Below are 16,442 nucleotides of genomic sequence, written 5' to 3' on the forward strand. Positions count from 1 at the left end.
TAATTAACGCATGTCAGAAAATATTATTATTCTTTTGATTTTCCCCCTAACCATTCAAACATACAAAGACAATTCTTAGCTTGTGGGCTATACAGAAACATATGGCCAGCCTAAGGATCAGAGTTTATGCCTTGCTCTGGGTGCTCTTGTCACCCTTACAACCTTAATTACTATCTATACACAATAATTCCAAATTTAAACCTGGAGCCCAAATACATTTTAAAAGTTCCCAACACACATGCCCAACTGGTTTCCCAACCTCTCCTCTTGGGTGTCTCACTGGGTCCTTAAAATAAGCATATCCCAGAATGACCCCAACTCCTCCCTCACGCCACAAATCCAAACAAGCACCAGGTTCTGCTGAGCCCACAGCCTGTCTATTTCTTGTAACCATTCTCTTCTTACCATTCACTCCGCAGTCATTCCAAACCATGCCATCTTCATCATTTGCTCTATAGCAACTGCTTCCTGAATGGTCTCCTAATATCTCCCCGTCCCCTTGCAACCTATTGCAACCTAATATTTAAAAACACAGATGTGATAGGATTACTTTCCTGCTTCAAGCACTTTTGCCGCTTTGCCAAAAAGTCTTTAACTCATTAAAGCCTGCATGTTGCCACAGGGTCTGCCCAACTCTTGTCCCTCCCCCTTCACCTTGGGCCTCTCACCTTTTCTTTCTTCCTTCCCTCCCTCCCTCCCTCCCTCCCTCCTTCCCTCCCTCCCTCCCTTCCTTCCTTCTCCTCCTCCTCCTCTTCCTTCCTTCCTTCCTTCCTTCCTTCCTTCCTTCCTTCCTTCCTTCCTTCCTTCCTTCCTTCCTTCCTTCCTTTCTTTCCTTTCTTTCCTTTCTTTTTTTCTTTCTCCTTCCTTCCTTCCTTAGTTTCTTTCTTTCTTTGTGGGGCAGCAGGGTGGACAGCTTCTTACTCTGTTGCTCAGGCTGGAGTGCAGTAGTGCAATCACAGCTCACTGCAGCCTCAACCTCCTGAGCTCAAGCAATTCTCCTGCCTCAGCCTCCCGACTAGCTGGGACCACAGGTGTGTGCCACCATACCGGGCTAATTTTATTTTTATTTTTTGAAAAGACAGGGTCTCCCTATGTAGCTCAGAGTGGTCTTGAACTCCTGGTCTCAAGTAATCTTCTTGCCTTGACCCCCCAAAGTGCTGGGATTACAGGCATGAGACACCACACCCAGCTTGCACCTCCTCCCTGTTACTCCAGCCTTCCTGGTACTATAATGGTCTATATATTTTAAGCCTTCTCTAAGAAATCCTTCCCTACCCTGAGACCATAAAAATATTCTCCCATATTTTCTATTAATGGTTTTTCTGGTTTTGATTTACGATTTTGATATATCTGAAAATTATTTGTGGGGGGCAGCAAAAGCAATACATCTAATATTATCTTTCTCCATTTGGATAGCTAATGTTTCCAGTACCATTTATTGAATAGTGCTGATTTTTAGTGCCATTTCCTTCTCAGTCTAAGTTCCTTGGGTCAGTTTCTAAGCTATTATCTTCCATTAGTCTATTTTTCTAATAGCAATAGCATCATTTCAGTTATTATGCTCAAAATGTTCTTGGCTATTTTTGGTCCTTGCACTTGCCAATTAGTACTAGGATTAGCTTGTAAGGTTCTGATAAGAATTTGGCTGTGATTTTTACTGGACGATGTCAATAAAAAGTTAGCAATCCCCTTCAGTGGATAATATCCAAAAGCCATAAGGAAAATGAGAACTACAAACTCTAACTTTATTGAAACTAGAAGAAATGGAAACTGTAAACCACGAAGTACGTGAAGGAGCTTCCAAAGCAGCAAAGATCACACAGTGTCGCAAGTGGGAAGAAGCAGGCAGGGGATATTGATTTCCACAAATCTCAGAAAGAGCCAGCAAAGTCGATTTCTTCAAGGTGAGAGGACACTCTTAGAGGAACAAAAGCACAAGTCCTGGCTTCTTTTTATAGCAGTGCGATAACAATGTCTGAACTGACAGAAAGAATGTCTATGGACCTGGTTTGGTTCCGAAGAAGCAAAGGAGAAGAGGCTAAATGAGGAAACTCATGGATAAGTTGGATGTATAACTACCTACCAAAAATCTACCGCAAACATGTTATTCCTTTTTTTTTTTTTTTTTTTTTGAGATGGAGTCTCGCTCTGTTGCCCAGGCTGGAATGCAGTGGCGCGATCTTGGTTCACTGCAAGCTCCACCCCCTGGGTTCACGCCATTTTTCTGTCTCAGCCTCCTGAGTAGCTGGGACTACAGGTGCCCACTACCACACCCAGCTAATTTTTTTTCTTTCTTTCTTTCTTTTTTTTTTGTATTTTTAGTAGAGATGGGGTTTCACTGTGTTAGCCAGGATGGTCTTGATCTCCTGACCTTGTGATCCACCCGTCTCAACCTCCCAAAGTGCTGGGATAACAGGCATGAGCCACTGTGCCCAGCCCAAACATGTCATTCTTAAAGATGAAATATCAGAAGTATTTTATTTAAAGTAATAAGGATGACATTACCACTTTCATATTCAACATTTTAAAGGAAACTGTAGCCAGCTCAATAAGGCAAGAAAAAGAAAAAAGCTATAAGAGTTGAAAGAGAAAGACCTTTTCTGTCAAAAGTAGAAATTAGGGCAGGAAGAGAGAATACAACAGATTTATCTAATCTTTGCTTCTACTTTTTAGGCAATTCTTAGGCAATTTCTTAGGCAATTTCTTCACAATTACCATGAGCATCAAAGTAATGTTATCAACAACTACTTATACTTAACTATGAGTTTAACTTATTTCTCTGCTTGCTATGTTTTCTTATATTCCATTTATCTCTTTCTTAAATTAATATTTTATACAATTAGAGTACATCTTTTGGAAATTATTAATAAATGTTCTGAAAGTAGTGTACACTATTTGAGTTCTTACATTTGTTTTCACTCTTGAATGATAGATTTGTTGGGTACATAATTCTGAATTTAAGATAATCTCCCTTGGAACTTTGCTCTGATCACTTTTTGTATCAAATGTCACTAATGACTCTGTTACTAATTAGATCTCTTTCCTTTCTAGATTATCTATTCACTATATAATCTTTTAGGATGTTTTTTTTCTTTGACTTTGAAGACTTGAAATTTTATGAGAAAGTATCTAATGTGTGGATTTCTTTTAAAAATTTTAAAAATTAACTGTCTGGCACTCAATAGGTACTTTCTAAGCCAGGCTCAATGGCACATGCCTATAATACCAGCTGCTCAGGAGGCTGAGGTGGGAGGATAATTTGAGCCCAGAAGTTCAAGACCAACCTGGGCAACATAGAAAGACTCCACCTCAAGTTAAAAAAAAAAAAAAAAAAAAAAAAAAAAAAAAAAAAAAAAAAAAAAAAGGCCCTTTTAATCAGAAGATTCAAATTTTTCTTTAGCTATTGAAAATGGTTTTCTAAATTTTTTTGATAGGTCCTCTTACATTCAAATAGAGGTACTGGGCTTCGGAAGGTGGCAGTGAACTCTGGCTCCCACCAGAATAGACTCATCTTTCCACGTGGCCTTGAGTTTCAGCAACAATATGCAGTTAACAGCTTTGGGGGCAGCAACTGTAGCATCACAGCTGGCACTGCAGCATCACAGCTGGCACTGCAGCATCACAGCTGGCACTGCAGCATCACAGCTGGCACTGCAGCACCAAGGGGGGCCCTGGAGTCTTTCCACCTGGAAGCAGCTTGTTCTGCTCATCAGAACAAGTGCAGATTCTGGAAGTGCTATTCCCACCTCAAATAGTAAAGCCAGACCCCACCATCTAGCCCACCAAGCTGCAGTATATAAAAACCAAAAAACAATACTTAAAATGTTCATTTATCTCAGGATGTGTATTAGTTTCATATGGCTGCTGTAAGAGATTACCAAAAACTCAGTGGCTGGTTTTGTTTGTTGTTTGTTTGTTTTTGAGATGGAGTCTCACTCTTGTCACCCAGGCTGGAGTGCAATGGCATGATCTTGGCTCACTGAAACTTACGCCTCCTGGGTTCAAGCCATTCTCCTGCCTTAGCCTCCGGAGTAGCTGGGATTACAGGTGCACACCACCACACCTGGCTAATTTTTTTTTTTTTTTTTTTTTGTATTTTTAGTATTTTCTAGTAGAGATGAGGTTCTACCATGTTGGCTAGGCTGGTCTCGAACTCGTGGCCTCAGGTGATCCTTCCACCTTGGCCTCCCAAAGTGCTGGGATTACAGACGTGAGCCACCGCACCCAGCCTTGAATGACTTATTTCTTTATGACCTTACATATAGGGATTTTGTAAGGGACCACAGGGTCAAGATTAGGATGAGACATGTGAAACACCTGGAGTATAAAACTCAAGAAGGTGTTCACGTTCAGGATCAGCACTCACATAACCCCGAGAGTGAATGTCTCATCACTTGACCCTAGTCCTGGCCTGATACACAATAAACCCGCACATAAATCGTTAATACAGAAACAGTGTTACTCTTACTCTAAGAGTGTGATGCAAGTTATTCAAATAGCAGATTCAGGCATCACATATCACCAATGAAGTGGGACTGTACAAGTAAGTTTTAGGAAAACATGTGCTTTACCTTAAGTGATAGATGCCTTACATTGAAACATTCTAGACCCAAATATTGCTACGCCAAACATACACCTCTGCAGTCTAGGGTTAGTGTCAGCAAAGCACGCTATAACAAATTAAATTGTAAGTCTAATAATAATAATTTAAAAACAAGAAAAGCAATGGAAAACACCAACTCAGCACTACACTGATAACAAAGTACCCTATGGAGTTGCAATGAGATCCATTCATGTGCGTGTGCAATAGGAGCTTCACGAGATTGGCAAGCCAGACTCAGCAATGGTATATTGAATATAAACCCTGGTAATGCATTGATTTTAATTTTTGAATACAAAATTATACTTTCCTTTACTATTTAGTAATTAGTTACTAAATAGTAAAAACTATTACTGTTAGTAAATAGTAAAGACTCCTCCGTTGCCATAAAAATTAAAGTCTATTCAATTCCACATTATATCACCATAAGAAAAGAGGAATATATGGATTGCTTTGCTGCCAAAAAGGATCTTCAAGGTATACTAGGCTGGGCATAGTGGCTCATGTCTGTAATCCCAGCACTTTGGGAGGCCGAGGAGGGTGGATCACCTGAGGTGAGGAGTTCAAGACCAGCCTGGCCAACATGGCAAAAACTCATCTCTACTAAAAAATACAAAAATTAGCTGGGCATGGTGGCAGGCACCTATAATTCCAGCTACTCAGAAGGCTGAGGCAGGAGAATCACTGGAATCTGGGAGGCGGAGGTTGCACTGAGCCGAGATTGTGCCACTGCATTCCAGCCTAGGTGACAAGACGAAACTCTGTTAAAAAAAAAAAAAGGTATACTAGTTGACTATTGACCACCCTTTGACAAGATAAGGTAAAGGTGAAAATGGAAAGGGTGAATACAATTTGGAGTGCACAGTTCAGTGGCCTCGGGCATATTCGCACATAAGTGCAACCATCAGCACAATGTGTTTAGAACATTTTCTTTTTTTTTTTTTTTTTTTTTTTTTTTTAACGAATGAGGCAATTTATTAACCCAGCATGGTTTGTTCTAATGGTTCTTGTTGGCAGCTGCCACCTGTCCGGCGATTCTGTCCAGATCTCTCTGTCCCTGAGGTGTCAGTTTGCGGCCCCCATCTTGGTCCTTTTCCACCATTTTCAGCCCCTCCAGGGCTTGGAGGACCCGGCGAGCCACACTCTTGGAGCCTCGGCTGAAGTGGCTGGGCATGACGCCGTTTCTCTGACGTCCCCCATAGATCTTGGTCATGGAGCCAACCCCAGCGCCACCCCGGAGGTACAGGTGCCGCGCTGTGGAAGCAGCTCGTGTGTAGAACCAGTTCTCATCGTAGGGAGCAAGCTCTTTGTGCTTGGCTAGCTTGACGGTGTCCACCCATTCGGGGACTTTCAGCTTCCCGGACTTTTTGAGGAAGGCTGCCAGAGCTCTGACGAACTCCTGCTGGTTCACATCTTTTACAGTAACTCCAGGCATCGTGCGGCCTCCGTGCTGCCAGCCAGGGGAAAGCGTGTTTAGAACATTTTCATCACCTCAGAAAGAAACTTCGTGCCCTTTAGCTATCATTTTGTTCTTCTCTCCTCTCTCCTCTTTCCTCATTCCCATCCCTATCTCCCAGCCCTAAACAAGCACTAGATTAATTTCTGTTCTAGAGATTTCTCTATTCTGGATTTTCATATAAACAGGATTATATAATATGTGACCTTTAAAAACTGGCTTCTTTCACTTGGCATAATATTTTCAAGGTACATCCATATTGTAACATGTATCAGTACTACATTTTTAATGGCTAAATAATATTTCATTGTATATCACGTTTTGTTTGTCCATTCAATAGTTGATAGACATTTGAATTGTTTCCACTTTTAAGCTAGTATGAATAATGCTACTATAAACATTTATGTAAAAATGTTTGTGTGGACATATTTGCTTTCATTTCTTTTAGGTATACACCTAGGAGCAGAATTTCTGGATCATGTTCTTTCTTAATTGAGGAATTGCCAGACTGTTTTCTAAAGCAGCTGTACCATTTTACATTCCCACTAGCAATGCACGAGGATTTCAATTTCTCTGCATCCTTGTCTACACTTGCTGTTATCTGACTTTTTAATTCTAGCCATGCTAGTGCATGTAAATTGATATCTCATTGTGACTTTGATTTAAATTTCCCTGATAACTAATTATGTCAAGCATCTATGTATGTGTTTATTTGCCATTTGTGTATCTACTCAGCAGAAATGCTTTGCCCATTTTTCAATTGGGTTATTTGTCTTATTATTGAATTGTAAGAGTTCTTTATATATTTTGGATACAAGCCCTTTATCAGATATATGATATGCAAATACTTTCATTCTGTGGGTTGTCTTCTTTTCTTTTTTTTTTTTTTTTTTCTGGAGACAGTCTTGCTCTGTGGCCCAGGCTGGAGTACAGTGGCACGATCTCGGCTCACTGCAACCTCTGCCTCCTGGGTTCAAGCAATTCTCTTGCCTCAGCCTCCCAAGTAGCTGAGATTACAGTCAAGGGCCACCATGCCCAGCTAATTTTTTGTATTTTTAGTAGAGGCAGGGTTTCACCATGTTGGCCAGGGCTGGTCTCGAACTCCTGACCTCAGATGATCCACCCATCTCAGCTTCCCAAAATGCTGGGATTACAGGCATGAGCCACTGTGCCTGGCTTGTCTTTTCTTAATTGTATCTTTTGAAGCACAGAAGTTGTTACTTTTGATGAAGTCAAATTTTTTATTTTGTCACTTGCATTTTTGGTGTCCTATCTAAGAAACTATTGCTTAACCCAAGGTCATGAAGATTTATTTACTCCTATGTTTTCTTCTGTGAGTTTTACTGTTAACTCTTGTATTTAGATCTTTGATCCATTTTGACTTAATTTTTGTTAAAGATATGAGGTAGAGATCCCAATTCATTCTTTTTTATGTGGATATTCAGTTATTTCTGTGTTATTTGTTGAAAAGACTATTCTTTCCTGCCTCAAATTGCCATGGAAACCTTGTTGAAAATCAATTGACCATAGTTATCTATATCGGGGTGTCTAATCTTTTGGCTTCCTGGGCCACATTGGAAGAACTGTCTTGGGCCACACAGAAAATACACTAACACCAACGATAGCTGATGAGTTAAAAAAAAAAAAATTGCAAAAAAAGTCATTATGTTTTTTAGAAAGTTTACACATTTGTGTTGGGCTGCATTCAAAGCCACCATGGGCCACAGTTTGGACGGGCTTGATCTATGTCATTGGTACTGTTATGTCAATACCACATTGTCTTGATTACTGTAGCTTTATGGTAGGTTTTAAGATCAGTAAGTATGGGATCTTCATTTTTGTCCTTTTTAAAGATTGCTTGGCTCTTTTGGAGTCATTGACTTTTAAAACTTTGTCTATTATTTTATCTCTTTCTATTAAACATAACTGAAGTGCCCTTTCTGTTTTCCTTTCAATTGCCACAAGCCTTAGTTCATTTACGACCATAATTTGCTCCCAATACTTACATGGGTTCATGCTATTTATTTTTATTTGTATGCTATCTGTCTCTACCATTTTAGAACACAGATGATCAAATAGCCCCTGTGTCTAATTTTTTTTTGGAGTCATTGGTCACAATGTTGTTTGATTCTTGTTCTTTAGAACCTCACATTCCTCTTGGGCTATCTTTCTTAAAATCATGCCCTAGGCTTTTTGTCTTCATTGTTATGGGCATTTGTTTGCTAATGGACCCTGACTCTGCATGCTCCTGTTGAGGTAGGAGGTGCCAGGACCACATGCTTAAGAGCGCTCTCTCTCATATAACTTGTGGCCTAGAAAACAGACACAGTGTGGTTAGCTACAAAGACCAGATTATGTGATCTATCTAGGCTCCTCCATTCTGAAAATGTTGGCCAGAAGCTGTAACAGAATCCTATAAAAACTAACTGCATTTTCCCTAAATCTGTGGGCTATCTATTCTAGATATTTAGACTAGACAGATCCATTCACTAATAGTGTAAAGAAGTACAGAGATGCCCTCCAAGCAGCCTTCCTTCTAGTTGTAATTATGGCAAGACACCAGAATATTATGATACAAATTCCCTCTCTTCTTCAAGGTCTGGGGCTCCTTTGCACACAGTCCACAGAACACTCACTTTTTTCAGCAGAGTCAGAGACTGACCAAAGTGTTGTCTGAGATCTGGTCAGAGGTCTGGGCAATCGCTGAGTCACCTGGGACTTCTTATTTCTTCCCATCTTTGTGTGACTTCCTAAAAAGATAGGAAGGAACTAAAACATAAGACATTCAACAGCTTTCTTATAATAATCACCAAGAAATATAATGGGGAAAGATCCCACTAACATAAAATACATATAAACAATTTAAACAAGAAATGTTTGAGATAAAAGACAAGGTGGGGGAAAAAAATGTTCAGCTTATGTAACTGATACAAATTTAATCATCTTTTTATATAAAGTGGCCAACTACAAATCAATAAGAGAGGACTATCTTTATTAAAAATTGTGGGATGAGGAGTTGGATGCTAGTCCAGACTGTTTCACAGTTGCCACCAAGGGAAACACTAGGAAAGAAGAAGGAGATGGTGAAGTGGCAGATTTAGTATTTATGTCAAACTATATAGTTGTCCTTCAGTATATGGGGGGATTGTTTCCAGGACCCCCACATATACCAAAATCCATGCACACTCAAGTCCTTCCCTTAAGGGAGGAGACCACCCCTCCTATTGTCTTATGCCCAATTTCTGCCTCTAAAGAAAGAAGAAGTGAAAACTAAAAGGCAGAAATGAAATCCACAGGCAGACAGCCTGGCAGGGCACCCTGGGCCTGGTAGTTAAAGATGGACCCCTGACCTAATTGGTTCTGTTATTTATAGATTACAGACATTGTATAGAAATGCACTGTGAAAATCCCTGTCCCGTTTTGTTCCGATCTAATTACCGGTGTATGCAGCCCCCAGTCACGTACCCCCTGCTTGCTCAATCAATCACTACCCCCTCACACGCACCCCCTTAGAGTTGTGAACCCTTAAAAGGTACAGGAATTGTTCACTCGGGGATCTTGGCTCTGGAGACAGAAGTCTTGCTGATGCCCCCGTCTGAATAAACCCCTTCCTTCTGTAACTCGGTGTCTGAGGAGTTTTGTCTTCGGCTCGTCCTGCTATACCCTAAGGAGCTCAGTATAGGAAAAGTCAGCCCTTCCTATATGTGGATTTCACATCCCACAAATACTGTATTTTCCATCGACCTTTGGTTGAAAAAATTTCCGGCATAAGTGGATCCACTCAGTTCAAATCCACACTATTGAAGAGTAAATTATAATTAAAAGAAAACCCTATAGGACCAATCTCCTCAAATCCACCTATGTTTTGGGAAGATGGAGTAGAAGAATGTTGGGATCTCTTCGCTTCCTCTACAAAATAAGTATAAAACATGCTTTTTAAAATTAATTAATTAATTAATTTTTTTTTTTTTAGACAGAGTTTTGCTCTTGTTGCCCAGGCCAGAGCACAGTGGCACAATCTGGGCTCACTGCAACCTCCACCTCCCAGGCTTAAGTGATTCTCCTGCTTCAGCCTCCTAAGTAGCTGGGATTATATGCATGCACCACTATGCCCGGCTAAGTTTTTGTATTTAGTGGAGACAGGGTTTCTCCATGTTAGCCAGGCTATTACTGAACACCAGTGAACACCAAAACAAACCACTGGGGAACCATTTATTCCTTGATTCACCTCCATGAATCTTTTACTTAATGAGACATGGATATTGAATGCATTAAAGACTTAATTTTTAGAATACAACATATTAGCCTTTAAATATGATTTAATATCTATCATAAGGATTCAAACACACAAACCACTTAGCTGAATTTCTAAAACACATTACAGGAAAATTATTGGCTACCCCTCCCTGCAGAGTGCACACCTATAATCCCAGCTACTCAAGAGCTGAGGCAGAATTGCTTAAAGCGGAGAGGCGGAGGTTGCAGTGAGCTGAGATTGCACCACTGCCCTCCAAACTGGGTGACAGAGTGAGACTCTGTCTTAAAAAATAAATAAATAAATAAATAAAATAAAATAAAATAAAATAAAATAAAATAAAATAAAAAATAGAGATAGGATCTTGCTATATTGCCCAGGCTGATCTACTCCTAGGCTCAAATGATCCTCCCACCTAGGTCTCCCAAAATGCTAGGATTACAGGTGTGAGCCACCATGCTCAGCCCAAAAGGTGCATTCTAAGATCATCATCAAAAGGTATAGCTTCTTGTACATCTGCAGTTCTCAAAGTATGGTTCCTAGAGCAGTCGGCACTGGAAACTTGGAAATGAAATTATCTGGCCCTTCCCCAGACCTGCAGAATCAGAAACACTGCAGGGAGGGGTAGCCATCTGCGTTTTCAAGCCCAGGTGATTCTGAGGTATGCTAGCCTTTGAGAACACCCGTCACAAGGAAATACTTTTCCTGTAATGTGTTTTAGAAATTCAGCTAAGTAGTTTGTATGTTTGAATCCTTATTATACATATTAAATCATATTTAAAGGCTAATATGTTACATTCTAAAAATTAAGTCTTTAATGCATTCGATTTCCGTGTCTCATTAAGTAAAAGATTCACAGAGGTGGATCAAGGAATAGGTGGTTCCCTAATGGTTTGTTTTATTGGTTCGTTGGTGTCTCAAGAAAAAGAGTCCATGGTTGGGTCAACAGCAAAGGGAACAAATAGACAAATTCCCAAGTCCTGCAGGAAGAACACGGCTTGTTTAGGGACCCTCCACAATTCCCTGACTGATTCCAACCACTTCTGTCTCTCTCCTCACGAACATTGTAGATGCCCCTGGATCCATAAACCAAGAAATCTCAGCTGCGAGTCTTAGAGCTGTGAAGTGGATTTTTCAGGAAACTATGCACACAGCCTGTCACGGTAACACTTTCTCCTTTTTTCTTCTCTATTGGAACTTCCATTTTTCACCATTAGAATAAAGAGAGGGAATGAAAGAATGACAGTATCTGTCTGGAATGATCACAGAAATGATTGTGCCTGGGTCATAATGCGAGTGGTCAAGAATTAATAGCTCTCAAAACATGCCAGTAGATTTGCAGTAATTATTTCATCTTATAGATTTAGAGCTTTAAAATCCTCCTCATTTTATAGATAGGGAAACTGAGGCTCTGAGAAAGAAAATGACAAGCCCGTGAGGTGCCAGTGAGAGGCAGGACCAGGAACAGAACGTGGCCTTCTGACTTGAAGCCTAGGGCTTTGTCACTGCAACCTGCCTCCCTTAAGTCTCTGCCTCCTGCAGTAATAGCTAGATGGAAAGCAGAAAGCCCTCGAAGTCCTAGGAACACACTGTACATGGCAGCATTTGACTAGCCTTCCCTGCTCACACACACACGTTTGCTTGATGTAGAACAAGTTACAGAATTCTTTGGTGTATTCTTAGTTCATGAGTCATCTTAATATATAGACGGGTGTGAAAATGACCTCCTGTTTGTGAACCACGGAGAGATTTACTCTGGTTTTGTTCTCAGTGCCTTCAGGGAAAGAGTCTGTTTGAAAGCCCCTCCTCACTTCCCCTCTCTCTTCCTTTTGGACCCAGAAGCTGAGAACTCATTTTTCTTGGAGTCATTTTCACAGCCTAGTCCATGAAGAATGCTGCTGCGTGATAAAATCCTCACTGAACCGCGGCAAAATGAGAAAAAGGGACAATGTAGCAAGTTTTTAAACGAGCCATGTTTCCAAAGTTTAAAGGACCGTCCTTTATTTGAAATTAAGTCCTTCCTCTTTTGTATGTATGTTAAAATACCATATTTAGAAATAGATGATGGAAGTCACTTAATTAAATGGCAAAACAAAAAGTTGGCCATTATATATTTGTTAATCTTCTTAGTATTTCTAATCCATGAGATTCAAATGTCTGAGAACAAGGCCAGCACAGTGGCTCACGCCTGTAATCCCAGCACTTTGGGAGGCCGAGGCAGGCGAATCACCCAAGGTTGGGAGTTTGAGACTAGCCTGGCCAACATGGTAAACCCCGTCTCTACTAAAAATACAAAAATTAGCTGGGCATAGTGGCACATGTCTGTAATCCCAGCTACTTGGGAGGCTGAAGCAGGAGAATCACTTGAACCTGGGAGGTGGAGGTTGCAGTGAGCCGAGATCGTGCCACTGTACTCCAGCCTGGCCAAGACAGTGAGACTCTGTCTCCAAAATATATATATATATATATATATATATATATATATATATATATATATATATATAAAAGAACAATGTCTTTAAGTCATTGCTTTTTTTTAAAAGTGCTTCTTACCCATATGTGAAGAGCCAGTTTTTTCTTTCCAATCAGTTGTGCAGCAACATTATTATAAAATATAATGAAAAGGATTAATTTTAAAAAAAAACAACAAAATGCTGCCTGGATGTTGTGGTACTGTCAGATTGTTACAAAAGTTCCCCTGTCTGCCCAATGACTTCATTTTCTCACTGCAGACTAGCGGTTAAATAGTTGGGAAAACAGCCCCCATCTGTAGGACACCCCCGCAGTACATGAAGTTAGAGCATCACACTCTGTAACACCAGACTCTGCAAGGATGTGATGAGAAAAGGTATGGCCCAATCCATGTGGGAAATGCTGAGAAAATAATGCAGAAATTTCAGAGCCATTCATCTGGTGATACGGGGAGCAACATGCAATCTTTTTCCAACTTATTTGACCGTAGAACCACCACCCCTATTTTTAGTAGTTCATCTCGTTCATGTCTTTCTCTTAACTTTCATGTTTCACAGACCGCAGTTTGGGAAACTATGCTCTGAAACATAGCAGCTGCCTGTTTTCTAGGAGAGAACATTGATGGCATGCCCCCTAGGCCAGCTTTGCATTTAGAACACCAAGATGGGCCACACTGCAGTATGTGGATGTGTCTGTGTGCCCACATCTCTTCCTACAACTTTACTTCATTGAGAAGCAAAACTAACCCAGGGTTTTCCTCTCCCTTACACCAATTGATGTCACTTCTAACCTTGCCTCCTTTCTCTGACCTGCACCTGTGGTTCCAGTGAAAGCTCCTGTGCCTTGCTACCTTTCTCCTTTCTCCAGTTCAGCTCACCCAGCCCCTTCCTACTGTTGATGTCTCTCGTCCTTTCCTGTTGTGCACGTAAATTCACCGTGTGCCTGTCAATAGAAGTCATCGTTATCCTTTAAATCCTTCCTTTACACTCCTGCCAAAGTCAAAGTCATCTTCTAAAGCCACGCCTCTAACCACACCATGCAGGGCTTACAATTCTTCCCTACTGTCCATGTACAGGGTCCTTTCAACACACAGGAACATAGTGTCCCTCTTCAACCCTGTGCCTGCCAACCCTGAACCATCCCCCACCACCATTGCGTGGTCACACCCCGTGAACCCTTTGGGTCTCAGCTTCCCCCTAAGGGCAGGATAGCAGCTAAAGTAGCAATATGATAAAGCAAGGAAAAGAAGAGGGCATGGCATTTTGAGATCAGGCTTCCCAGCATGGTTTCTGGGGCACCCCAGGTTTCTGTGAAGGTGAAGCATTGTGGGAGGGAGGGAGAAGTGTGTGGCTTCTAGTTCCAGCTTGGAGTTGGACAGAGGAGGTAGTCAGTGAGAAGGGGCTATAGGGAGTGGAGAGGATTCTTTGGGAAGGATGTACTGACTAGAGTCATTAGGAGAAGAGAGATACTTCACTTCCTAAACTTGCAACCATACACATAGCATGATATATATACACATAGCATGATATATATACACATAGCATGATAGTGCTGTCTTCTGTGTAAGACCACGTGTGCTTAGTCGTCCAAATTCTCACTTATTGGCTATGCAAAGATGCTTAGGAAACTAAAGTATAATTTGAGACAATTTTTTAAAAAACTTACTACCTCATGTAGGCCTTTATTTGTACTCCTTGACCTAACTTCCACAGTACTCCATAGGTTTCTGGGGCATGTAGCATATTTTATTCTGTACTTCAGTATTTGGGGAAATTCTCTTTTCCTTATAGATGCCTCTTCGGATGTGATCAGATGCCTGATTCATCTTGCAAATCTGAAGTGTCACCTGGTAGTAGGAATAACCATTGTCATATTTACTGAATGAATTCGTGCTATAAATTTCTACAGCTTGTCAGTTTGAAACTTGCATTCACCCACAAAATTCTATTTCAGACTCACCCTTGCTGCTTTTGCAAATAAATGCAGTTGAGAGATTCATTTGCAAGTGAAGCAGCATATCTTACACCACAAACACTCATCTCAGAGAGCTGAAAGAATCCAGAATGCTTTCTCTCCGGATGCAAGATGTTTTTGTTTGGTTATTGTTTCACTTTGTTTCTCTTGATGTCTTCTTGTTTACTTGCAGGCTACTATCGGCGAGATAGCTGCATCTATGGACCTGGGGATTTAAAGTGGCTCTATGAATCTTCCAGCATGTTTGCAAACAAGTTGGAGTTGGAAACATATCCACTTACTGTGGAATGCCTAGAACTGAGGATTCGAGAGAAAACTGAATCAGGGTGAAGTCCCAGTGGAACCAGACTAATATTTGCTCCAAGAGTAAGAGCTACTTCAAAGAAAATATAAAATATCAACAATAAAAAAACTAATAACTCTTATTTTGGAATATGTGCCCTACTTTCCTCATACATCTTGTCTAGGACACGTGGCAGCCCTGGGGACCACCTATGAGCCTTCAGGAAGAACATCCCTGGGTCACTGTGAACATGGAAGGCGTGAAAGTTCAATCAACTGCAGCTGGCACCTTAGCCATGAGCTGCTGTTTCTTAACTCCCAATCTAACTTAACTCCTAATTTAACCCATTCTTATCATAGTCTTAAATATTATATTACATATTTTGTAGAATGCCCTAATTAAGGAGTGTCCCTCCAGAAATTAGTGGTTTTCCCTGTCTCCCTTAGTGAGAGAGAAATCCAGCTTTCTTTTCTTCTTTTCTTTTCTTTTTTTTTTTTTTTTGAAGATAGGGGCTCACTTTGTCATCCAGACTGGAGTGCAGTGGCATGATCTCAGCTCACTGCAGTCTCAACCTCCTGGGCTCAAGCCATCCTCCTCCCACCTCAGTCCCCCAAGCAGCTGGGACTACAAGTGCACGCCATCATGCCGGGCAATTTTTTTTTGTACTTTTTGTAGAGGCGAGGTCTCACCATATTGCCTAGGCTGCCAGCTATTTGATATGTAAGCAAGATCGGGAAGTTACCTTAAAGCAAAGTAGTTCCTTCTTGCTGTGCCAAGAACCACTAAATGACTGAACGCTTATGTAAGTACAGAGCCAAGAGCCTTATTATTCTGGGGAAAAGGTTTAACCAAGCTCTTTGAATTTTGAGAGCTTTGTGAAAATTAGTCTCACTTCTTAGTGGAAGAATTGGCCACCAAGAAGAAGACGGTGGAACTCTGTTGCGTGGGGCTCACGCCTGTTTGTCAAAGCTGATCTGCCGTAACCCTCAGCCATTACTTTCCCTTAAAAATCTCATGTATTTATAGCAGCATTATTCACAATAGCCAAAAGGTGGAAGCAACCCAAATGCCCTTGGACAGACAAATGGACAAACAGAACGGGGGGCACATACATTCGATAGAATATGATTCAGCCTGAAAAAGGAAGGAAAGTCTGACACACGCCACAACGTGGATGCGCCCTGAAAACATTATGTTACGTGGAAGAAGCCAGACATTAAAGGTCACGTATTATATGGTTCCATTTATACGAAATGTCCAGAATAAACAAATCTACAGAGACAGAGAATGGTGGTTGCCAGGGGGTGGGAGGAGAGGGAGAGTGGGGAGTTATTATTCAATGGGTACAAAGTTTCAGTTTGGGAAGATGAAGAGTTCTGGAGACAGATGGTGGTGATGGAAG

At 40.9% G+C, this 16,442-nt stretch overlaps 1 protein-coding gene and 1 long non-coding RNA gene across 3 annotated transcripts in view; one reads left to right on the forward strand and one right to left on the reverse strand.

Moving 5' to 3' along the window:
• LOC140708821 (uncharacterized) overlaps positions 1–15,224 on the forward strand; it is a 29,461-nt gene extending 14,237 nt beyond the window's left edge. For both annotated transcript variants that reach the window (XR_012089029.1, XR_012089030.1), the window contains 2 exons: positions 11,382–11,474; positions 14,930–15,224. This is a non-coding gene — a long non-coding RNA (uncharacterized lncRNA). The remainder of the gene's footprint in view (positions 1–11,381; positions 11,475–14,929) is intronic.
• Positions 5,527–6,068, reverse strand: LOC140708820 (small ribosomal subunit protein eS19-like). Its single transcript, XM_073005646.1, has one exon. The coding sequence runs from the start codon at positions 6,033–6,035 to the stop codon at positions 5,598–5,600; it is 438 nt and encodes a 145-aa protein (XP_072861747.1). The 5' UTR covers positions 6,036–6,068; the 3' UTR covers positions 5,527–5,597.
• Positions 15,225–16,442: the final 1,218 nt, after the last annotated feature.

Source organism: Chlorocebus sabaeus, chromosome 17 (assembly GCF_047675955.1).
Source record: "Chlorocebus sabaeus isolate Y175 chromosome 17, mChlSab1.0.hap1, whole genome shotgun sequence".
Classification (NCBI taxonomy): Eukaryota; Metazoa; Chordata; class Mammalia; order Primates; family Cercopithecidae; genus Chlorocebus; species Chlorocebus sabaeus.

Coding starts and splice junctions, on each gene's coding strand:
- LOC140708820 (XM_073005646.1), bottom strand. CDS start 6,035: ATGCCTGGAGTTACTGTAAAAGATGTGAACCAGCAGGAGTTCGTCAGA.